Raw genomic sequence first — 25,015 nt, forward strand, 5'->3', positions numbered from 1 at the left:
GAGGCCACAGCTCCCACCTGGCTACAACCTCCTTTCAAGCAGAGAGTGATAAGGGCTCCCAGAGTTATCTTTTCTCCAGGCTAAACACCCCCAGTTCCCTCAGCCACTCCTCATAGGATTTATACGTTTACCATACAGTAAAAAGATCTCACTTACATTTAAAGCATTCTTTTATTTCAGCATCTGGACACAACTCTGAAGTAGGCAGAAAGATAAAAGAAGTCTGTTTCTATATAGCCAGAGGTTGTTAAAGAGTTTCAAGCCATTTTCTATTAAAGGCTTAATAATTCAGGCAATTTGCTGGATTTGTTCTTGGTTTAGCTCTGTTTGCTAGCACTCTTGGATGACACCTACAACTGTATGGGTCCCTTCATCTTTTTAGTAGCATAACAATTATGCATGTACCACAGACTGCTTGGCTTAACAGAGCTACCTAGAAGTTACAGCACCTGGTACCCCAGGTAGGTGAAGCATGGCAAATATCCATAAGGACAGAAGCAGTCCTTCCTCAAGCAGAAGAAATTGACAGGCAGGAAAAGCATAGCATGAAAAGAGAAACCTTATAGAAGTTGTTTGTGTCACTATGGCCCCAAGGAAATGTAGCCTGGGTTAGGAACTGCAAATATCAGTCTGGGATACTGAACCATTTAGGTATCACTTTTTGTTGTCAGTAGTTTTGTTTCCCTGTCCTGTGAAAGAAGATTCAGATGCTCTAATATGTCACAGTTGATGAGAGAGGTAGACATATTTTAAGTTACTTTTTTTTTTTTTAGCCCTGACTTAAAAGGTTTTAACAATCTTTAACAAGATTGCTTTTCCAGGATTTAATAAAAATCAAACTGGTTTTCTTTAACAGGTCATCCGCACATTAGATCCTAAACAGAACCAGGGTGCTGCTCCAGAGATTCAGGCACTGAAAAATCAGTTGCAGGAGCGGGACAGAATGCTTCATTCGCTGGAGGTAGTAATTGTTGTGGTTTTGTGGTAAAAACTCATTGTTTTTAGTTAGAGACTAATACGTCTATTATACTTTGGCTTTAAATATATGGATTTTTTTGTTTTATAGAAAGAGTATGAGAAAACAAAAAGTCAAAGAGAAATGGAGGAGAAATATATTGTTAGTGCCTGGTACAACATGGTAAGAATCTCACAAACCTTTTAATTGAAAATATAAAAAAAAGAAACTATTAATATTATTTGTTTCTGGCATGTTTATAACAGTATTTTTGTTTGATAAGCGTTTTCCAGCACACATACACAGAAGCAATTTTTAGTAATCTTAAGTTATCTCTATGTAAGAGTCTGTTCGTATAATAATCTTCTGGAAAATAAAAAAAGAAGTTCATAATTTTCAGGTTTTAAAATCAGAAATGGCTCAGATCACTATTTTGCAATCCCAGCCCTTCACTTATGCAAATTACAGTCCTCAAATTTACTTTGATTCACCATTTTCCAGTCTTCCAGTTGTTTCTAATGAAGGGGCACAATCAAACCAATTCATCTTACTTGCAATTCATTTGGAGTGCTCAGAGAAATGACCCCTTTAACTTGAGTGCATATTTAGCCCTATATAAAGAGTGAGGACGTCAGCAAAACCCTCACTTAAATTATTCAAAGAAAAGTTTGGATAGAAGATGGAGTCTGTGCAACCATACAGCTTTTGCTGGGCCTGTGTGCCAGGAGAGTTGTCACCCACATCAGATGTGTTCAGGACTTCCGTTTGGCAGACTGGTTGGTTTCATTGAAACTGCTCTTCATCTGTAACTTGACATCTGCTCTAGACATCTATAGATAATATCTATATAGACATCTATAACTTTAATGTTTTATTCTGCTCAATCATAGAATTCAAATTCCTCCTCTCTGTATTCCTTTGGAAGAGTTTTCTTCTTGCTGTTCTACATCCTTCTTGTCTTCATGAATAGCAAGTCTAAACTCAAGCAGAGTGTTTGAATTGTTTACATATTGAAGGTACTTTCAAATGACCACTATCCTTGGCCAATTTTATAATATTAGTCCGCCTGACAAGTAGAAGACAAGCCTGAGGTAAGACTCACAGTTCAGTGGTCTGTCATGAAGATGGTCACTGATAGCTTTGTCTGTACCATTCTTTCATTAGCCTCTGCTTTTATGCACAGCTGTACAACCCACCACAGCTTCTCAATTTCCTCATTGCGTTTTTGCCTGATGAGAACATACTCTCTCCCGAAATGTGCTCTGACACAGGAGTTGGTGTTTCCACAGATGATGACAATACCTAAACTTTTTTCAGAAGAAAAGTACTTTTCTAGGTAAACATCCTGAAAGGAGCCAGGAATTGGGGAAAGTCCTTTTGAAAAGATTTGTCCAATTGCCGTGAGAAGCATATATTGTGTTAGGTGGTTACTCTAAACCTGGAGAATGACAGCAGGGAAGAAGAAGAGTTCCACCCAGAGTATTAAGAAGAATATCTTACCTTTGTCCTTGAAAATAAGATGCTTTGTGTATGGAATTCAAACTAGTTTAATCAGTGTGAAGACAAGTAATGAACAAAATGTAAATTAATAAAGATGTTTTGTATTGGTATTCACTGTAAAATTCTCTTTGTCCATAGGGGATGACTCTGCATAAAAAAGCAGCAGAAGACAGACTGGCTAGTACAGGCTCAGGACAGTCCTTCCTGGCTAGACAAAGGCAAGCCACGAGCACAAGGAGATCTTACCCTGGTCATGTCCAGCCAGCAACAGCAAGGTAGAGAAGCCTTGCCCTTAGAAAAACTGCCCTGTGATCCAGGCCACTTCTATTGCAAGTGACAACATTCAAGGAAAATAAACCAGCATCCTTTCTCTTTCTCCCTTGTTACTGCTATTATTTACCATTCAGGAAAGGGTTATATTATGCTTTCTCATTGCTCTGTTACGCCCCTTGCTTATATTTTTTGGAATTTATTTCTCTCTGCATTTTCTGAATGTGCCAAAATTTTGAAAACATCTAGAGGAGTTCTGTATAATAACAGTCTTATTTGTGTGAAGCCTGGTCTCTTACAAAAAACTCATGTGGACCATATGACAATGTAGATTTCTTATCACAGTTGGTACTTTTGTGCCTGTAAGGGTTGTTATGCTTTATGAGACTGTTTTTGTTCAAAGGGAATTGCTTTTTATTTCATCTCCTATTCTGTTGCTTCAGAAAAATGCTGAAATCTCATTACAGAAATGCAAAGTTGGATTATAATATTGTGAAATATATTTCATGCTAAAAATTCACCAATGCAAAAAAGAAAGATTGGGGATTTTTTTCATCTCCTAAGTGCAAAGTTTGCTCTTATTCTTGGTGTTTAGGGAAGCAAGATGATCTTTTTCCAGGTTTTTCTTTATCAACTGGTATTACCTCTTTTGCTGGTAGAGATTAATATTTTCAAATGGTTTATTCCACTCTTTGTCGAGCAAATGCTTAAATACGTATCCTAAAAAGGTGGAGAAATATTTAGGATGTGCTAATCTGCTACTCCATCATCCATTTAAAAAGGACATTTGTTTTAAAATTTTATGATTATGGATGAACAATATGTAATGGATCAAGGCCCCAGTTAATATTGTTAATGTACTCCACTTGTCATCCCCTACTAAAAGACTTGCTTTTAATATATTGATTCAGGGTATAATTGTATCAGTTGCCTTACTAATGGTACCAGTGCCTTCAGGTGAGTTTATTGCTGACTTTGTTGGAAACTGGCTGTGATTTGTTGTACTGCCTTTTTAGTGCATAGCTGATTAATTGTTGTAACACCTTCATGTTGATCAGTGGATGGAGGCTCCTCCTATTTAGGTTCTGTTCCTACAAAGTTGTGCTTTTTTTCCTGACCAATTCTATGCATTCCCTATAATTTTTTGTCAAAGAATTGATGGACACAGAGAACATGAGCATTGGCTGGAAGTTTCGTATTTATACATCTTGCTGTAATTCAGTTTTAAATTTAGAGACTGGTTTTAAATTTAGGTTTTTATTTAGAGACTGTTTGGACTCTAATGCATGGGCAGTCCATTTTTAAATTTATTTTTTCACCTGATTTTAATGCCCTTCTAAGTGGAGATGTTTCTTTTTGCATAAATCCCTTTAGAGAAAAGATAGTAGCATTTATCAATCATCTGATTGTCTGTTTTAATTCAAACCTGGGTAGAATGAGCAATGGATAATTAAAACAAGCACTCCTAGATTAAAAGGTAATAAAAAGAATGACATTTTTAGGTACTATTGGTTTATCCTCAAGTGCATCATCTGTTTTAATCTGGGCTAAGAAATGCATTCAGTATGTGTCTGAAAAATATTTTCAGTTCCAGTTACACCCACACACACACAACCCCCTATGCACTCCACCCAGAAAACAGATGCTGAATTCTACATGTAGTTTTAAATTTTATTCCTCACATTTAGGAAAAAATGGTTTTCTAAAACTTTTCTGTACTTATGCAGTATATAACTGGTATGGGCTTGCAAAAATGAGATGAGACTTGGCAGGTTTCTTGTGTGCAGAAAGATAACAATGCAAAGGAAGTTGCAGATAATTTCTGTAGTTCAGTGAGGTGATATGCTCAATCTGCTGTCTCTTACTGAGATACAAAATGCTCTTTATACAAAATGTTTTCTGTACTCATCTAGATGATTACAGTTGATGTGCGATAGCTTTTACTAATTTTGTTGTGCAATCAATTTTAATAACTTGAAGAACTCTTTACTACATGCTGTATGTGAACAGGAGCAAGACCAGTCCTCAAGGGGAATTTGATATTCCTGCTTGAGGTTACAGCATTTTATATCACCCAGAACAAGAACCTAAGAATACCTAAAGGTCTATTTTAATTTTTTCATTTTAATCTAGCTAATTTTTCTGTTACCAAACTGCCAAGGGCTATTTGTGAAAGAAAGGGATGGAACCTTAATGGGAAGTTTTTTCTCTCAATTTTGTCTGGTAATCTAATTACTTATTGCTATTATTTAGGTGCAGATCTAAAGGAACTTGAACACAATCAGCACACTAGAATAAAAGTAATTGCTTTTATAATTATTATGTTAATATTTGTTTTACTGTTTTGCCTCCAAAGTTTTGAGGACAAGCTAATGCCACTGAGGGTTAGGAGATGAACAGATGCTGGTTAGAAGCCTTGTCTTAGACTTTTACTTTCCAGTCTCTCATATCTTCTTTTGCTTCTTGGTGGTTGTTGGCTTTTCTCCTCTTTGTGAGTCTGTCTTTCCTTTTCCCTTGAAGATAAGACACTGAAGTGTTTTCTGTAGTTCTCTTCAAAAATAGATAGCATCATTATATAGCATCAGAGATCAACACAAAACTCATATTGCATCTGAGCTTTATTATTGCCCATAGTAATTGTTAGGCAAGTGAACAATCATTTTTGTCTTTGAGAATTTACAAACATGCAGAAATTCTGGTATTTCCCAGAATTTGTGCTGAATATAAAAGCCTAAAAATGTACTGCAGTCTTTAAGAAATGTACTCTGTTGCTGTCTGTTTCTAGTAAGTCATTTGTTATGTCTTCTATTAGTAGTTAAGAGGAGTTCAATCCTTTTTTCTTCAGTGCTTTACTTCTTTAATTTGCTGCATACATCCATTCTTAGTCTCTGGGTGTGGATGAATGCAGGTGGTGAACATCATTAAACCTCTTTCACAAGAACACCTTCTTTATTCAAAGGGTTCAGCTTCATTATTTTGCTTTCTTGTTACGTATCTTTGTAATCAGTGTGTATTAAGAAAAAGAAGGAGCTCAGACTGTGGCTCCAGGGAGTCAAATACATACACAGGGGAGCTACCAGTGTATGTTCCCTATTTGTCTTACCTTGAGTAATTAAAGAATATAAGCAAAAGCCCCAGCCTATGGAGCAGAATTCTTTCAGTACATTACATAGTTCTGAGAAGTTTTTAGGAATACTTTCTTCCCCAGAGGCAAGAAAGACTATTTACGTCAAAATTGTAGTGGTAATTACTAAGCCAATGCTGTATCCTCTCCTGACACACCACAGAAAAAAGACCCCACAACTGAGCTTAAAGAGAAAAGGTTCTCCAGATCCGAGGTAAAACAGCTGAGGAATTCATGAGAGTACTTCTCTGGGCACTGTGCTGAGGATCTGCCCAGAATAATCTTTCTTACAGATTTTTTAATTAATGACAATAAAAGATAGCAGATAAATGGGGTTTTTTTAGGATAAATACTTTCACTGTTTAGAGCTGAAGCTTAGTTCCTGACCTAAAAGGATGATGGGTTCAGATGTGCAGTCCAGTTCATGTACTTTTGTGGAGAGTTGAGTTTTTAGCATTTCCAGTCAGACATTAGAGGAAAAAAAGATTCAAGTTCCCTCTTTTCTTGATAGCAACACATAACCACTTGGATCATAACATGTATTTTCTAAGTGCTGTGAAAACTGAAGTAATTTAATTTAAAGGTTGTGTGTTCCATCCGCAGTGCAAAGGTGTCTCCGCGAGAAAAAAGTGCAGCCAGAGGCTACTCTCCTCTCCCGACTTCAGCCACTTTCTTTTGTCTTTGTTAAGTATCCATCCCATAAGTATTCATAAGTACCCAGTAGTTAGTTTCTTAGCAACTTACTGGGAAAAAAATCCATAAGTAAAAGAAAAAAAAAGAAAGAAACTCAACCCCCCAAAAAAGGTAAACACACATATGGAGCATACAACTTTGCATATACAAAATGAAGGAAATATATAATGGCTACATGATGCCTTTTATTTTGTTTGGAAATAATCAAATGGCAACATTGTCCTGTTCAAGTGTCATCCGTGTTAGCAGCAATGCTTCTACAGCCACAAGTTTTTTGTGGCTCTCTGTTCTGTGAGGAGCACTGGCATTTTTATATGTGTATGAAAGAATGAACCGTGATTATTCCTAGTACTGCTTTATTATGATCTCAAACAGTAAGTGGTATGTGTAAGCTTTCAAGAAAATTTAAAAGTTTTTTGCAATTTTAAAGTCCTTGGTATTTCGACTTGTGCAAATAGCTTTTACTTTTCCTGTGTTCCCTAATATATGAGACTATACACTTAACAGCTTCCTGAATGATTTTGAGTGGGTTTAATTTTCCCAATGTGTTGACATTTTCTGTGATTTGATAGTTGTAAGATATTTTAATGTCACCACTTGATTTTTTTCTTCTTAGTGATTTGGAGGGAGACTACCCTGAATGTGGATAACTTTCCTTTTTCTTATGAAGCAAAACAGTATTTCAGTTTTACTTACTGTATAGAGATATTTTTTATTCTTGCCCAACATATTGACTTTTTGCAAGGATTGATGAGGGAGGTATTTTTGCACTCAGTCAGCTATGCAATACTGACTTCTTATGGGGTTTTGCACATGTGCTTTAGGTAGAATGTGGACTCTGTGTTTTGCAGTAAGATTGTACTGATAAACTTCAGTATCTCCTAACCAAATTTAGCAGGCATTTCTCTCAGCTGGCATTGCATAAATAAATAGCTAAAAGGATCTATCAGGTTATACTTCCAGGTGGTGAGGGTTTTTGGAGCTAATGTCATATTCTAGGTAGGATCCTAGCCATGCCTCCAGTTTGTCACTCTTAAGGAATCAAGAACATATCCTGTCATGGCTGATTGGATTTCCTTAGTCCTGTGGTCCTCCTTCCCTCTGGAAGTCTGGAAAAGTAGCGGAAGTTTGTCAGTGATCCTGCAGGCTGTGACTAACAATAAGGTGTGATTTCTTTGGTCTGAAAGTGGAGGAAACAGATGCAAGCAACTAGTCAGTACAAAAATGAGAATACAGCATCTTGTATTTGGTTTCATTTCAAAATGAATGATGAAGAAGCTGAGCTTTTTCAGCTAGAAAGAAGATTTTTATATTTTTAATTCAATTTTAGTTTTAGTTGAGTAACTGTTAGAGATTTTACCCATCTATAAGGCAGAAGCTGTCAATATCAGTCACCACAACCTCAGACTTCCTGTGTCTGGTACAGTGAAACCCTGTCAAGATTTACTCTGCTACCAGCTCCATTGAACCATTTGGAGACACTGAGGACTTAGCTGGTTTCATCCTGTTTTTCTTTGATTTTTTTTTTTTGTTTCATAAAGATACTGGGATATAAAGTTCATTTTTAAAATGTGTCAGCTCATTGAATTAGGCAGTGAATGAATTTTGACTGGAGGGCTCTAGGAAACTTGACAAATCATACTGTCCTGTGGGTCACTGAGATAGCACCTGACAGTGTAGTCAAGACAGCTTCCCAGACGAATTGTCCTGGTGTCAGATGGATCAGTAGGAGCTAGTGCTGACTGCTGTAAGTGGAGTCCTCATCTGCTGGAGGATGGTATTGCTGTCAGCTTCACTGTGATCCAGATTCCGTCTTCACCTTTGGGCCTTGCCAAGGTCGTGCAGGACTACCCTGAAGGATATTTCTGCATTAGTTGGCTTTGGTGGCAAATCAGGAGTTTGCTCTGTTGCTGTTTGCTGTGCATGTAAAGTCGTTGGGAAAATTGCATATCTTTCTGTGTCCTTTGCGTATGGTGTCATTTCCGGACTGAAAATAGATTCCATTTGTCAGATGAAAATTTCTTGTGGCTGTCTTGCTGCTATGGGTCTCAGAGACTGATCCATACAACATGAAAAATACTGCTAGTAGAGGGAGATACAGGTCAGTTGGGCAGCCTTTCCTTTCTGGTGCTGACTATTAATTGCTTTGCATTAGAGAGGTCCTTCACAATCAGATGAGGTGATTTCAGAAAGAGGAACAGTGGTTGTTTTAATTGTTAAAAAAGCAGACATTTGTCAGCACTGAAGAACTGCTAACTGCTGTAGCATGGCACAAATCTGAAACTACAAAAGCAAGTATTCCCACTTGGTATAGATTACAGTATAGAGGTATAGAGTAGTTTATTCTGGAAATGGGAATGGAATCCCTAATGATTATACATAACTTGAAGAGAAAAGAGCTAACATAAAAGTCCAGTGATTAGCATGCTCATGTTGTTAACCTGATCATGAAAGTGGATGGAATTTTAAGAGAAAATCCTCAGTGGTGTAGTATTTATGGGGTTATAAAATAGTTGTAATGAGACCATCAGACTTTTGACTTGGATTTGAATGTAAAATCAGTTATATAATTTAAAATATTGTAAAGCAGAGGTTATTGTTCACAGCCACAAAAGGTTAGTAAGCTGGAGAGTAAACATATTTCCTGGAGGCATCAGTGGTTTTGAGAGCGATTTTAAAGCTTATGTTTGGCAGTATCAGTAAAGTCTCAGAATAATTATAAGCATTACATTATAAGGTCACAATTTTTAAAATTTATAATCTGCCTTGTATTCTCTATGTCACTCTCTAAGATGCTGCAGATGCAGTGACAGGTTATGCTCAGTGAATTTACCCTCACATCTTGCATTTCTGTTTTCTTCTATGTCTTGCTACCTCAACAGGTGGCTTTAAAATAGAGAAATTAGCAGACAACTATTTTTAGAACATGGTAAGAATTTCTAGTCAGGAAAGGGCACTTACAGATGAATTTTTACATCCTTGAAAGTTAGTACAGTGTCCTGAGTTTACAAGACCTCTCAAAAGTACTATTGACTCAAAGAGAAGCCTGAATGTCCCTTCTGTGTATGTGCAAAATGCACTTGGAGGACACTTGAAGTGCTACTAAATAGTAGGTTTGAGCTAAATAATAGCCAGAGGGTTGACTGAAGGAATACATTGTATTCATTTATACACAATAGAATAGGTACATGCTTATGTAGATTGAACTTTTAATTTTTTATAGAACAACTACAGTGATCTTCATATTAATCTTGAAATGTGTAACTTTTTGCACCAAGCAGTGCCAAGCAAACTTAAAAGACAATGATTGCTCAAAATACACACCCTCAAGATCTTTGAATGTGTAATTTTTTTTTTATTCCATTTGATATGTGTCTCTGTGTTTCTATTTGTTTTTCTATTATGGTTAGTATTCTGAGTGGATGAATGAGAAGGGAAGAAAGAGGGATACACAAGCTACAGGACTTGTAGCATAAATACTCTCTTTTATCTCTTTAACCTGGGTTGTCCCATCACAAGAAGCATTCTTAGAATAATTTTTGACTAGTGCAATACAGGGGAGAAGGAAGTGGGGAAGCAGGCTCTAATTTCTGTTTGGTGAAGCCAATTTGCTCTTTTGCAATATGAAAACAAAAATGCCTATTTAGTGCTGTGCCAGTGCTGTGTAAGAATATCTCTGTTACCTGGGGAAGCAGCTGTGTCAGTAAAGCATCCCATTCCAGTTACACTGGAATGTACACAGGAAAAAGGGTGCATCAGTGAGGATGGAGTACTGTGCCAACCTCTCTGATTCTCTTCCAGACTTAGATTCCCTTCCTCAGTATTGTGGCATGCTCTCTTGACTGCTCGGTGACTCTGACTCAGCTTACTTTAGCAAGAACATGTGTCATTTTCTGGCAATTCAAACCTGTATTTGCAGGCCAGAGGCAGAACTTGCCAGTGCAGTGGTGCAGTGATGCGGAGCCTCATGCACAGGATGAGCTCTGATGAAATTTAAATGCCTTCAGTGGTGCTCAGAGCTCATGACAGTTGATGTGACTCTGATTGTCTTTTAGCATGTAAAACACATGCAGAATTGGGTGGGCACCTTTCACTTTATCTTGCTTTAACAGTTGTACTCATAGCAGGAATTCCTGAGACTTGCTCATTGCTGTGTAAACTTACTTCCCATAGCTTTATTAGTCCAGAATGGTGCCCTGAAGAATTTTACTCAGAAGTGTGTGAAGTTTAATTATAGCTAAACTTAGATATTGACCAAGGCTATTTTGTTGCTTTTCCAATTATTGGCCTATAACCTTCCTGTTAATTTGGACAGTTGCTTGGCAAAGGTATTTTCCCCGTGAATTTGCACAACTCTTAAATAGAGGTGGCCTTACTAAACTGCTTTGAAAAAGACCTGTTCTGTTCTCTGTTTTGGTTTTTTTTTGCTTTTGGGGTTTTTTTTTCAACAGTAATATGTTATCTGCTTTTTAACTTTCTTCTTTATTCTTTTATTTGCAGTGATGTGGTTGCATGACCTGCAGCATTATTATAACAGGGACTGTTCAGTGCATGACTTGCTTTTCTGTCCAGACTGCATAACCAAAACTTAACCAGTTCTACACTTAAGACTCATGGCCATCTGATTTCAAAGGGGGATCTACTTGCAGAGAAGTTTACCATCCTGGGGAGCTTTCCTATTTCCCACTTCCACTTACTCTTTCTCTTCACAAAAAGTCTCCTATGAGGCTAGAAGAGAGGAAATCCTGTATTCACAACTCAACAGGAGGCGTTCTGCAAAGTGACAGAGCGTGTCAGCTCTCCATCTTACTTCCGCCTGTCCACTTTATTTAATTCTGATTAACAGTATTAACACACAGACTTCCTGCAACATTTTCATATACCGAACTATAAAAATCTAGTCTTAACGAGTTCCTAAAAAAGGCCTTTTGGTTACTGTTAAAATTTCAAAGCACCTGCACCCTTAAAGGATCCACTTTGAATCTTTAAACAAATAAAGTAAAGCGAAGGAGGTGTTTTACGAGGAGAAATGACTAATGAATTGCTGCTTGGCGATCCCAACTTCCTTAGAAAACCAAGCAAGTTTCATCTGATAATCTCCGAGCCAGGCAAACTACCGGGTGGTATTTTGTTCACAGGCGCTGCCTGCTTCCTTAATATGTATATACACAGTAGCTTGTGGCTGTTGTATTTTTATCTCTACATTTGAGCTGTGTTGTTGGTTTCTTTTGGAAACTTTTTTTTCCAATCTGTGTACAATTGTTAAAACAATCTGAGGAAAGACCATGAATGGAGATAAGTATGAAAGTCATCTATACTTTCAGTATTATGCAGACTGTCCTTGCCAGTTTATAATTTGGATCGTTTATCTTTCACCTGTACTGTTTTTTTCCTTTCTTTTTTTCTTTCTCTTGTCACAGTCTTAGCTATTTAATTTCCAATTGCACTAGCTTGGCTGTTTCTTTGTATTTTGAAGTTTAGATATAAGATTTGCCATATGTAGACAGTGTAACTCAAAATGCTTTGTACTGCCTATATTAATTTAAAAAGCTGCTTATTTAATATTCCTAAATATCTGCACATTTGTACTACTGTATCTTTGTTTTGTATTGGACATCCAGTACTGGCAAGATTCAGAAGACAAGGGAGTGCTGTAGTGTTGTAAGTTAAGAGGTTTATTGTATAGGAGTTAGAACATAACAAACAGGGAAAGGGGCTTTCAAGCCATAGGATTTGCTGGAAAAACTGAAAAGTCTGAATGCTGCATCCCGTAAGAGGTTTGATTTAAATCCAGTTAAAGAGAAACCCCGTTCTTGCTCACCTGGATCTTAATCCTGGCAGAAATATTGATACGAACTGTGCTGCCTCCAGGAGTAGTTTTACTTACTTGGGCAGTAGGAGAGCCTCCAGCCCTGCTTGCGGTGGGAGCACGCGCACGCTGAAGAAGCGTTGTGCCCACTTGTCTCTGCAGTCTCTTCTGGTCACACACACAGTGCCTGCCTCGTCCCTGGCCCCTCAGGTGGGCTTTGACAGAGCCACACCTTGGGCACAGAGACACCCGCTTGTGTCCAGTCCTCAGGGATCCTGATCCCACAGTGCCCGTGGCCTTGTGCAGAATGACGTGGAGAAAGGACAGATGTGTGCCCCACCAGAGCATGGTGGTTTGCGCTGCCTGGCAAAGGGATGGGCAGGTAGGAATGGACTCCAAGCAGGCCAGGCAGCAAAGTGAAGGATAAAACTAGGATCCCAGTGAGAGCTGTGGTGTTTTCCCTTCTGGATACTGTATCAGGTGCTGTGGCTACCAGGTGCTCTGGCTGACAGCTGTCCGTAAAGGCTTCAGATGGGGATATTTGTCTTTCCTGGTCCACCAGAACCAGGGACAGTGAAGTCTTACGTGGCCTGCAGCCAGGATCTGGGGTTTAGCGATAATGAGTCAAGTACTCATGCAGCAGAGGCAGCAGCATTTCATCAGACTGAGTGCAGCAGAGAGCTGAAGGATTTGTGTCTTTCCAGGTCCTAGCCATTGATCCCTTGTTATGTGTCAGGGCAAGCGTTACTAGTAAAACTTCTTTTAGCTGGGTGTTAAAGGCATGGTATGTTTTTCATTTGCTAGTGCTGCTTCGGCTGGGACCACACCCTGCCCCAAGCCAGGCTGGGTGCAGGATCCCTGAAATCAGGGCACTGTGCTGGGCAGGAGGGGATTGCTTTTTTTGTGCACCTGCCTCCACAGCTGTCCCAGAGTGATGCCGAGCAGTACCTCATTTCTCCAAGTAGTCTGTGCAGATTAGAGACTAAGTATCAGTTGTTCTTGAGCCTTGATGACATTTATATGTAAGTGTGTTTAGCTTGACAAAAGTTGTTAGAGTTTACTAATGCAACAGAGAGATGCCAGGTGGAGCCAGTCAAGGAGCTGGCTACTTTAACTAGATTAGCCTGGCATCTCTATCATGAAGTGGTTGTGAGCTCTCAGTTCAGAGCTGATCTCCAGCATGTCTCTGATATACTAACTTCATTTGTGCTGCATAGAAACTCTCATACCTTCTTAATAGCAGCTTGTTTGACAGTCCTGAATTAAATGTTGATCAATTATCAAAGTAATAACTGTTTGTGAAGTTGCCAGTGATATATTTTCTGTAAAAGAATGAATTCTTAGAGTGTCAAAACATTAATTTCCCATTTCAGTTCATCTACAAATTGTGTAACTACCAGATTGTTATGGTAGCAATATTAATATACATACCTGTATATAGACAAAAAAACCTCACTAATGATAATTGGAATCAAAAAGTTTAATATTTTTTCCCAGTCAAATACACTAATGCTTCCAAGGTGATAGAAGAGTGTACAGTTGTTAAACAAGTTGTAAATAAACGCTTATATAAAATGTAAATGTTTGTCTCTCCTTTATTTGGTACTTGGTTGTGAACTGTGTTTCCTGGGGCTCTGCAAAGGAGGGTGCATCAGAAAGCACAACCTCCTCACACCCCGCCTGCGGTGCGTGCTGCTGCTGCTTTGCTTCTCCAAGGGTCAAGGCTCGGTGACCAAAGTAAGAAAATTTTCCCTTGCCAATGGAAGATTGGTAAAAACAGCACCAAAGGTGGGGAAAAGAGACACTGCTAATGTGGACCAGAACAACTGTCCTGCCATCCTGCACTAATGAACAGCTCTGGCATGTGGGGAAGGAGGCCTGGGTCAGTCTCAGACCAAATCCTGATCTTTGTGCAAGAGAAGGCAACAGCCCATGAGCATGGTGCGTGCTGCTGGGGGTAAGAATGATGTGCAGAGACCCTGACACAGCCTTTCAGGGGCTGCTCTGTAAAAGGGACGGGATCAGAAAGGGGAGGGTGCCCTCATGGCAGCACTGCCAGCCTTTGTGACTGGAGAGCTTGTGAGGCTGAGGGCAAGCTGGCCTGCAGTGTTTGCTGTCTGGGAAGGGCAGGAGAGAACCAGAGGTGCTGGCCAGCTTCCTCTTGCACTACAGGCAGTGAATGGTGGAAGCAGGAAAGCTGCCAGAGCCTCACTTCCAGCTGCTTGTGATTCACTGTGGTCCTTTGCCCTCCTCAGTCCCACCTGCCACTCCTCGTCTTTGGCATAACTAGCATTTTCTGCCTCTGAAACATCAGATCATCATTCCCTGTCCTATTGTTTTTGCTATGCATCTTTTTCCTTTTCCAGCTCTCCCACCCTTGCAGTGTGCATTGGTATCCCTCATTGTGGCCTCCATGCCCCGCTCTCTGCTCTGCTCCCTGACAACTTCAAGGCCATGACTTGTGCTCCAGATGGTATGAGGGGAATTGTGCCCCTGGCCCCACACTTCACACTGCCCCTCCTCAGGTGCTGGCCCCGTAGGGAGGATGCAGCTCTGCAGGTTCTTTCCCCATGATAGCTCCCCTTCACACCCCACAGCTGCAGGGCCCTACTTTTACCCACAAGGGTGTTTGTGTTGCATTAGCTGTTGCAGGAGGTGACAGCCAGGGCTGAGTTGAAAAGTGTGATGGAAGTACACTCCAGAAGCTGCACAGTTCCCCTTTTCTACTCTATTTGTTCACAAATAACTTTTGAGCACCTATATACTGTACACATGATGTATAATAAACATTGCAAATAAATCCTTGTGCCCATTGCCTGTCTCAAGACCCTTTCATCTTCTTTAGGAGATAAAACAATTAAACAGCCTCAAAACAGCAAAGTACCCATGCAGCAAAACAGGCCGACTGGAAGTGAAGGTCAGCTATGTCAGGGAAAAGAAGATTAAGTGATGCAGCTGGAAGGCCTTCACACACTGTACACCGTACATATGCACACACTGCTCCCTGGTTTAGGTCTGAGAGCCTGGGAGGCAGCGGAGCCTCTCTGCCTGTTGGTAGCAGGAAATGGCCTTTAGGCCCTCACAACAACTGCTCAAAGCTGCAGCTGTGCACACATCTGGATGTTTGGTTTCTGCACCAAACTATAAACTGTAAACTTAACAGGAGCACAACTCTGTGCAAAGATAGAAACCCAGCCTGAGCAGAGGATGGAAACTACCCCAACCCCCAGTGCCAGGGAATTGATTAAGGCAGTCACAAGTAAAACATTGTGGATGGTGGATGCATTTTCCATGTTTATCACACCACCATGTGCAAGGGCCTTTCTTTGACAAAAACATTAAAAAGGTTCCAAAAAACCAACCCAGATCTCTTATTAAAGCAGATCAGAAGTTACAGACAGACCACACTGATACCTGAAAACTTTCCAGGGACTTCAACTCCACTGTTCCACCGTTTTCCCTACCACTTTAACATACAAATACTGGAATGGCTGTATGCCTTTCTGAGTGTCCCACCCCCAACAACGGCCTTCTGGCGGCCCCCAGCAGAACGGAACGCGGCACTCTGACTGTGCAGGAAAGGGCTCGGGAGAATATCGGCGATCCCAGGCCAGCAGCCCCCCAGCAGGGGACTGCCGCCCGGCAGGACAGCGCAGCACACACAGCACAGAGAGAGCAGCACGCAGGGCACCGCAGCTGGAACCCGCCTGTGGTGGGGCACATCCTCCCCCGCACATGCACCATGAACGTCTCCTTCAGCCTATGAGTAACACTCCCTGTTCCTGGAATGCGTGGCCCAACAAACTCGTTTTCTAATTAATACCCTTGGAAATTTGTTTTTGTCTGGATCACAGCTGGAGTGAAATAATAATAATTACTGGACTTTTGAGGAAAATTACTGACCTCGATTGAGTCCAGGATGGAAGCTGAAGGGAGACTAAAGCTGAGCATCTCACAACCTATGAGCAGGGGTCCCACGGGCGGCCCTTTGAGGTCCCATGCCCCCAGGGGCTGTGCCCGCATGTCCCTTGGAGCAGGATGTGCCTCTTGGTGCTCATCAACCCACAGGTTTGGGACTCAAAGCTGACAGTGGGGCCTGGGCTGGTACCCCCTCCTCGCGGCTGAAGCCTTTGCCCACTGAGAGATGCAAAGGCATCCCAGGTGTGCATTTCACTCAGCTCCGGGGGAGCTTTAAACAGGGGCTTTGTAATATGCACACACACACAGAGGAATATTTGAATGTATACATGCCTGTGTCTGTGTGCAGGTGTGAAAACTGACTTCAACACTTTATAGCAAGTGTAGCATCAATGCTGCCATCTTAGATTCAAAATTTAGTTACTGTTGTGGTTATGGTAAATCTTACAGAACCAGTTTAATCAGTCAATGATTAAGTGCTGCCAAATCCTTTAGACATAAAGGACTGAGCAATTCCAAGGGTAGGTTTGGTAAGGGGTCTGTTGTGAAATTTGTGACTCCGTGGAGGGTCTCCCCTCCCCTTCTGCATCCTTACATTCTCCATCCTCACCCTTTTGCGTCCCCAACTCTGTTGTGTGTCACTCCAGATTGATTCCAGTCCAGTTCTCCTTTGTGTGCTTTGTCTATGTGGTAACAGAGCAAACCTTGCCAGAGAACTCAGTCATGCTAAAAATTCGTTATAAAATTGCTTTTGTTGATACCTTTGAAAGTGCTTCTTTACATGACTTTGGCTACACAGACAGGTGTCCCTGCACTCCAGGAAATGTGCAAGGGCCAAGCACTAAGGCTCCTGTTCCTGGAAGGGGGTTGTTCATGTTGAATGCTGGGATGTGGTGTGGGGTGGTTTTTTTATTGTTTTGTGATTTTTTTTTCCCCCTCTCCCATGGAAAAGTCAATATTCCCCTGTGGGATCCCCCTCCAAAGCTGATGGAGGCTGCAGTCACTGCAGCCCACAGCACCCTGAAAATAAATGTTTCGGAAATACCCCAAAAATGCTACCTTGGCAAAGCTTACTCTGAGAAGGAAAAACACTTTCTTGCAAATAGAACTTGACAGACTACTGGAATACCCTCCTAGTAGCCATTTCATGTCATTTTTAAACTTAAAATAGAAAAAAAAATGTCAAACAGCCTCCCAAACCAATGAAGATTTGTACAAGTTACATGACATCCAGGGATACATTTAAATCCAAGCCAGCATGCATTCAGTCTCTAAACAAACAGAGCTTGCATCCCCTTCCAAGCGAGTGTGGTGGCATCTGGAATTCAGGCAATGTAAGAGACCAGCCTTAACCAATAAAAAACACCACCACACTGAGAAGAGCCTGTTTTAGATGCATCTTGGTCTATGCAGCCTTCAATTCACCTACCTGTGAAGACTTTAGGATTATGTACTTCATCACCTGCCACAGCATATGATTTTAATACACCCAGGACGTGTACACAAACTGATTTTGTGTTGGAAAATACAGTTATAATTAAAGGCAGATGCAGAAATTTCTGGAACAAAACTGTCTGGAAAATACATTAAAACTAAAGAAAATCAACTGAACAACAGTCTCGAAAATGCTTTATTGAACCGTGTGTCTTATTGTAATGTGCAGAAGATGTGTTTGAAAAACTACAGCTTGAAAAATTTTTGAAAGTCTTCAACAATCAATAAAAAAAGTCCCCTGCTGGGGGTAACTCTCAGGGTAACCAGAAGCTGCATGTATATTTTTCTGTTGCAGAGACTAAAAAAAAAAAAATTTAAAAAACCCAACCAAAGCTAATGCTGCTCTACAGGAAAACAATCAAGATTTGATGATTAAAAAAAAAAAAAGAGAGGAAGGAACTTAAACTCAGTCTATAGGGATGTTTTTTTCCTGCTGTTATTTTGGATTAGCATATATGTCACAGTTCTGCTGAGAACACCACATGGTGTCTAAGTCATTACGTTTACTCTACAATGCTGCTGAGATGAGAGGATACAGAGAAAGAGAGAGGGGGTGAGGTGAGAGATCTGGAAAGACATCATTATGATATAAGCCTAGTTTAAATTTTCATCAGAAGCTGTGTGCACTTTTGCTTTTATAATCTAACTTTACATTCAAAAAACCACACCAAAAAAAACCCAACCAACCAACCAAAAAAAAATCCCCAATCAACAGCAAAAAACCCCAAACAAACACCCCCCCACACAAAAAAACAAAAAAAAAAAGAAAGGAAACCAAGACCAAACATACCCCTTCTGTCCCTCCTTTCGGGTTATTATAAATTTCTATGCACAAGAACACCATACTTTTTTCCAAACCAGTAGGATTAACAGTATAGGCATGTAGGTGGCATGATTCAACTAAAAGGCTTTTTTTTCCCCAACTTTTTTTATACCAGCAAAAATAACCAAAGGAAACAATAAATAAAAGGTACTAAAGTTAGCATTAAGAATTTCTTGTAATATACTGACAGTCTGGGAATCCAAATCCTCAAGCTCTCCTGATACTGTCAGGTCTCTGCAAACTATGAAGCAAATACATAAATAACTCAAAATATGATTGAGGCTGTGAAAGGCTTTTAAACTAAGACAATAGGATCCAGGCTAACTTTTTTTTTTAAGAAACACAGTGAATATATGAATTGTCTACACCTGAATAAAACATATTTAACAATTAAAAAATTTTAACAACCACAACAAAGAAAAACTTTAAACGAAAGTGAACATCATTTGATTTTAGGGCACACAAAAGCCCCTTGCAGTAGCTTCCAGCAGTGGCCTTACTGTTGTGTCTCCTACAGATGCATTAAATGAAGTTTAACTCCACATTGAGGTGACAGCTGAGAGGGCAACATAAGGGTCACATTCAGCAAAACGCCACACCCTGGTCACGACAATGTATCCCACTGCAGAGTTTCCATCCTGTGCAGGAACAGCACATGAAGATGTCATTCTGTCACATATTATTAAAAAGCTAGTTTGTGGCCACAAACTGCTACTCAGAGCTAACCTTTTTTATCACATAACCTTTGAATAATGGGTAAGCTTTGTGTTTTATAGTTTACTCCTTGAATTTAAATTTTTAAATGACAAGGTCACTAAAACTCATGCACGCTGCAAAAAACGTCATGCAGTAGTTAAGGTAAACCATCCAAGCAGTTTTTATTCATTAATATTCATAAATACACACAGCAGCTTCATTAGAGATTTTTCATTTTTTTTTCCTCTTCAGTTTGAATGTGGAGTATTAGGAGAGCCTTTTTCATGTCAAGGTACAGGACACAGAGCCCTTGGCTGTGCACTGCAACCTACATTTACCTGCTAGAAGTAAAAATTAGTTAAGTGGAAATGATTATCATATATATCTTTTCTCTCTTTCTTTTGAATGTACACAATGTAACAAGAGTGACAGACCTGAAATTACAATCACCAAAACAAACCCAAGATAGTTGTTGTCCACTTTCATTGGCAAATACAGCACAGAGGACATTGTCTGCAAAGTGGGATGTCATCAAAGAGGAGGTGGAGGAGGCTCATTTCCTTTATTACTCTCTTTTAAATTTAGGTTTTCTAAAGCAACATCTAGAGGCATAATATCTACACAACCCATAGCACCAAAATCTGCAATCTCCCCCCGCTCATCCTCATCTGAGGAGGAACTTTCTTCCTGCATCAGGGTGGACAATAGAAGCTCCTGAACAAACAGGCTGCAGTCTGCCCGTTCGCTCTCCATTGACTGACGCTCTGCTTCTGACATCTTCGGATCATTCAACCTGGGCAGCAGCAAGGGAAGAGAAGACAGAGAATTGCTGAAAGCCCCTTTCACTGGTGACACCAGGGACAGGCTGAGCTGTGCTCAGAAACTGCTCCTTCAGGACAGTCCTACCTGCCCATCCACACATCCAGCACTTCAGTACAACAGGCATGCCTTCAAGAACCCACCCCTTCTCTGCTGCTGCGACAGCATTCACAGTGCAGCCCAAAGTTAGAGGAACATCAAAAACTGTTTGTGAGGTTTCCTGCTATTCAAGGAGTCTTTTAGGGAGGGCTGGTGTCATTTCCTGGACATATAATTATATGCCTCCACATCAACTTGTAAGTTCACATTGGCTACAAAACACATCACTGCACTGTGTAAAGTAAATACTGAAGGAATTCCACTTCTCCTAAGGTACACTGCATGCCCTGATGAAGGCAAGGAAACTGCTCACTCCAACTCTGAAAGTCGCAGTCTGTGACACTTGCAGGTGCTTTAATTAAGGTTCTCAAGTGAACTTCTGATTGAAAGATGTCACATGGCATTATTTTGAACTTACATAAAAATCCACTTGGTTCAAATTCAGGCACAGGAGCTGTTAAAATTACCACACTCTTCCACAATCCCAGACAAACAGAAGTATGCTTGTAGTGGGTGTGGCAGGGGAGATGTGGAAAATATTTTTATTTCAGGTCAGTGGTCAGTGTTCTGGAAGAACTGGGATGACACAGGAAGTGAGTCCTCTTTTAAATAGTGCTGGGGTCTAAGTAAAATTTCTAAACTACATAAATATTCTGTTAATTAATGCCATCCTAGGCATGTGCCTGACTCCAAACATATAAGCTTCATTGAGCTCTGTATCTCTACTAGTACTAAGGTAAACAGAAATTATAAGAGATAAATATAAGTAAATACACAGAACAAATTACCTTGTCAAAAGGAACTGGGAATTCTGGATAGTCTGCTGACTGTTTTCTGTGTTAGACGTGTTGGTGGTTGTTGTAGATTGTGTCATAGTGGTGTTGACATTGATCGTGTTGGTGCGTCTGGTTGCATTGCGTGCAGTCTCCAGTTGCTGTCTCGCTGCCTGTGCATGCTGTCGTTCCAACTGCAGTTGCATCTGCAGCTGCTGTAACTGAGAAGCAGAAGGACCAGAGGAGTTGAGCTGTCCTCCTGCAGAACGCCTCACACCTGATAGCTGGGATAAAAGCTCTGCCAAAGAAGAGAAAGCTTCTATGACTTAAGATCTTAAATAAGCATTACACAGAAGAATAAATACACCCTGAATTCCAGTGCATAAATTCCATTCTTCTCAACTAACATCAAAACCCAACAACACTCAGAGAAGATTGTGAAGATTAATGCCCAAAAAGATTAACACTAATTTATGCAGATGTAGTCCAAATGACAAGACGAGGTTTAAAGTCTTGACAACAACAGTAGAGCCAATCTTTTGCCAGGTAGAGCCTGGCAAAAGACAGCTCTCTGCAGCCACCCTCTGAAACTTCAAGCCAAAAGAGCCATTGACTAAGAAACTTTTTTATTTTGGCTTTGGATGGCAACTTTTTTTTTTCCTTTTAACAAGTGTTCCCTCAAAACACAAGCTTCATCTTCGCAACTATCTCAGAGGAAAGCTGTGCTGCAGCAAATTCAATAACGGAAATTTAGTTAGGAAAATAGATCCAATCACTGCTTCACAGCAAAAGCATTCTGTATGAATTCTTATTTCTGGAAGAAGTATGCAGAAGGTCTAGCAATTAAAAACTCTAAGTTTTCCAATTCAGAAGGATGGAATGCTCCTTGCAAATTTTATCCACCAAGTTTTTTTTAAAATAAATATTAGCAGCCAGTTACTGCACAGTACATTACTGCAGGATCTCTTCTATGCCCTGTGCAGAAGGTACTTCTGGTCTCAGATACCTGCTGCAGTTGATGCCATGGTAGAGGAAACATGGGACAATCCTGCTCCTGGTCCCTCTGCTCTACTTCACAAACTTACTACATAGCTCATGTCAATTTTTCTTCCATTGCATTAACAAAATGCAGTCATACTAAAACAATCTGTTTTTTAAGGAACAAAGCAAAATACAAACTAGAGAGGTGGAGTAATTTTCAACAACACTGATAGCAGCACCAACATAAAATAAATTTTTATTACCAGAGAATGCCACAGGGAGGGAAAAATGTTTAAGAAAAGTAACTGATGCTATAAATTTAAACAGAAAAATCACTGTGGTCTTCCCTATTTATTACTCCAGTAAAAAGGCAGACATGTTAAAACTCACAGGCAAGATTAAGATATATTTATTCTCACTGTATTCTAAAGCTTGGAAAATAGGGAAGAGTATTTTGGAAAGAGGTGTGAACTCAAAACAGTCCAGGAACAAGATGGACACACAGCTCAGTGTGCTCTAAATGCAGAAACACATCTTCCACCAAAAAAGAATAGATGCAGAAGAATGACATTTTATCCTACTTTTAATGCTGCTAAGTGGGAAGGTCCAGCAAGGCTGAAAACAAACTTCAGCAGTCACCTCATATTTTAAATGAAGTGAAGCAGCTGCCCTGGTGAAAGAAAGAGAATGTCTTGCACTGGAAGCCTCAATCCTCTTTGAACAAACTCACCTGTGACCTCACTTAATTTGTTTTTTTTCTCTTAATGGGCTACTTCTTCACAGCTAATTTAATGAGTTACATCAGGGCACACCAGGCCAGCAGAGAACCAGAGCCAGGAGAAGGCAGGCAGAGGGGGCCATGATCAAGAGAGGCAGTGGATTCACAGCTCCCCTTCCAGAGGGAATGCCTCATTAAGTCAGGTGGCTGGCTACCTCCTCCTGAAGAAGTCACAGCCTAATAGCAGCAAGCTCCAGTTTGAGCACTGTGTCTTCTTTGCATCTGAAGTAATGGTGGATTTGTGGCAGACATTCTGAGGTTTCCCTGACATATTGGTATGGTCAAAGATCATGGCATTAAAATGTTTACATTTCCCCATAGATGAAACTGTATTTGTTTTCAGAGTTGTCTTCACCCTCTATTTTTTCTTCATTGTAAAAAAAAAGTTATTTTCACATCAGAGGTAAAAATAGAACAAACAAGTTATTTCTGGGAATCCTAAAGACACGGCCTAATTATTTTCTGATGCTGACAGTAAGAACACTCTTTCCCTCTTCACCCCTCTGTGGGATGCTGTGCTTGTACATGCAGCTTCACAGCAACACAGAGCAGAGCAACTACTGCCACCTTGCATTCTCCTTCCCCTGCGGAAGGAGGACAGTGGAGTAAAACTTGTGGTTACAGCTCTCACCAGCTATAGGATCCATGGCTTCTCTATTGCTTGGAGAATATGAACTCTGAGAAGACGAAAGCCCACCAGGGGAACTGGTAGTAAAGTGCATGTTTGATCTACGAGCACGAGGGCCTCCCAAACCCCGGCCTGGGTGGAACATCCTACGTACATGCCGAACACCACTGGATTCATCGTGGACAAGAAGTTAAGAAAACAGAACTGTTTGGCATTGAGTGTTAAACAACCACTAAAGGACATTTGATGGGTCAAATACTCAGGTATACTGTTCTTGATTCATAAAGTAATGATTGAACTTCAGAAGCAAAGCTAAGGTACACTGTAGCTCTGCTACAGGTCAGACTGACTGATCTGGTAAATTTTTTTTAATCAAACTTTTCTATGAAAACCCACACAAATCCATGTTCAGCCAAGCTTACTGCTGAGACAGGGACTTCAGTTCTCCCTTCCCAATTCTTACATCAAGTATCAAAACCAGTAAAAACATTTACTACAACTCCTATCAAAATAATTACCAAATTCCTTTTGACTTCTGTACTTGATGCATTTATCCAAGAAATTTCAGTCTTTAGGAAATTGTAGGTTTCTGGAGTACTTAGCACATTCATCACATCCCTTTGTTTCACCTTTCTTCTTACAGCCAAAGAAATATCACTAATTCCAGTATCATAATGATGCTTTTCACTTTGTCTTTTTCCCCCACTTCCCCCATCACATGCTTGCGTTTTGTGTAACTTTTTAAATAGGTTCTCATATAAATTTTGAAGTAATTAACAAACTTAAATAAAGATTATTTTTGTCACAAATTTGTTAGCATTCATCCTCCAAGACAGTCCAGATAAGGCTTCTTCCTAAAAATCATTAGTATTACTCACTGGTGTAAAATGAAATAGCATAGACTTTAATATTTTATTTTAGTGTTATTATAATTTAGCTTACATCTCCATCTCCTATGTTTTTAATAACAGTATGGTTACCAGGTTACCACTCATATGGTATCAATTTCTGTGTAAGGGTAGCATCCAATGTATTTTTCATAAATCACAGTTATGGAGCAGAACCTCATGATAACATGGGAGGTCATGAAAGGAATGACTTGACTTCCTATGGCAAGAGAGAGCTTCTGGCCATTACAGGAAGACTTTACAGAATGTTTCCTTCTTTCAAAACTGTTAGTTATGCTACAGTGTAAAACTTAACATTTAGGGTGTAATAGGTACAGAGCATCTTGCACCTCTGAGTGTGCCAATTTTGGGTGCTGCTGGAGTTGCTAAATTGGATGGACTAAAGACCCCATGTAGTTTTGCAAGTTTTTCACAACTAAACATGTTAAAACAGGACAGTATCTAGGGATTTTTCAAGAGACACAGGACTCTGGGGTAACTTTCCCAACATCTTTTGAAGTGTTTTGAGATAAACGTCATTCTTCAAATAACAGCTAAACATGCACTTGAGTCTTACCAGCTATGCTAGAGTAAGAAAAGACTTCGTAAACATTATCTTGTGACAAAACATTTAAACGGAATAGTCATGTGAGAACTATTTGTATGATTAATGCTGAAAATATATATTTAATGAATTTTCAGATATTTTCCTGCTAAAGAAAGAAACTGAGTTTTAAAGAGTTGCCCACAGACTGTAGGAATAAATGA

At 39.9% G+C, this 25,015-nt stretch overlaps 2 protein-coding genes across 5 annotated transcripts in view; one reads left to right on the top strand and one right to left on the bottom strand.

Moving 5' to 3' along the window:
* The window catches only part of HOOK3 (hook microtubule tethering protein 3), an 85,747-nt gene extending 71,815 nt beyond the window's left edge, over positions 1-13,932 (top strand). For 3 of the 4 annotated variants that reach the window (XM_054289998.1, XM_054290001.1, XM_054290011.1), the window contains 4 exons: positions 857-961; positions 1,067-1,138; positions 2,594-2,730; positions 11,043-13,932. In XM_054289998.1, coding sequence (XP_054145973.1) covers positions 857-961; positions 1,067-1,138; positions 2,594-2,730; positions 11,043-11,058 — 330 coding nt within the window. In that variant the 3' untranslated portion in view covers positions 11,059-13,932. Of the gene's footprint in view, positions 1-856; positions 962-1,066; positions 1,139-2,593; positions 2,735-11,042 lie in introns of those variants that run through there. The other variant, XM_054290003.1, reaches the window with a different exon arrangement.
* Positions 13,933-19,439: 5,507 nt separating this feature from the next.
* Positions 19,440-25,015, bottom strand: part of LOC128941786 (E3 ubiquitin-protein ligase KCMF1) — a 45,306-nt gene continuing 39,730 nt past the window's right edge. Inside the window, exons 5-7 of the mRNA XM_054283731.1 lie at positions 23,364-23,538; positions 20,989-21,271; positions 19,440-20,075 (exon numbers count right to left, since the gene is read on the bottom strand). Coding sequence (XP_054139706.1) covers positions 19,814-20,075; positions 20,989-21,271; positions 23,364-23,538 — 720 coding nt within the window. The 3' untranslated portion in view covers positions 19,440-19,813. The remainder of the gene's footprint in view (positions 20,076-20,988; positions 21,272-23,363; positions 23,539-25,015) is intronic.

This window comes from Melozone crissalis, unplaced genomic scaffold (assembly GCF_028551555.1).
Source record: "Melozone crissalis strain CALT ecotype California unplaced genomic scaffold, PUWL_Pcris_2 ptg000005l_1, whole genome shotgun sequence".
NCBI lineage: Eukaryota > Metazoa > Chordata > Aves > Passeriformes > Passerellidae > Melozone > Melozone crissalis.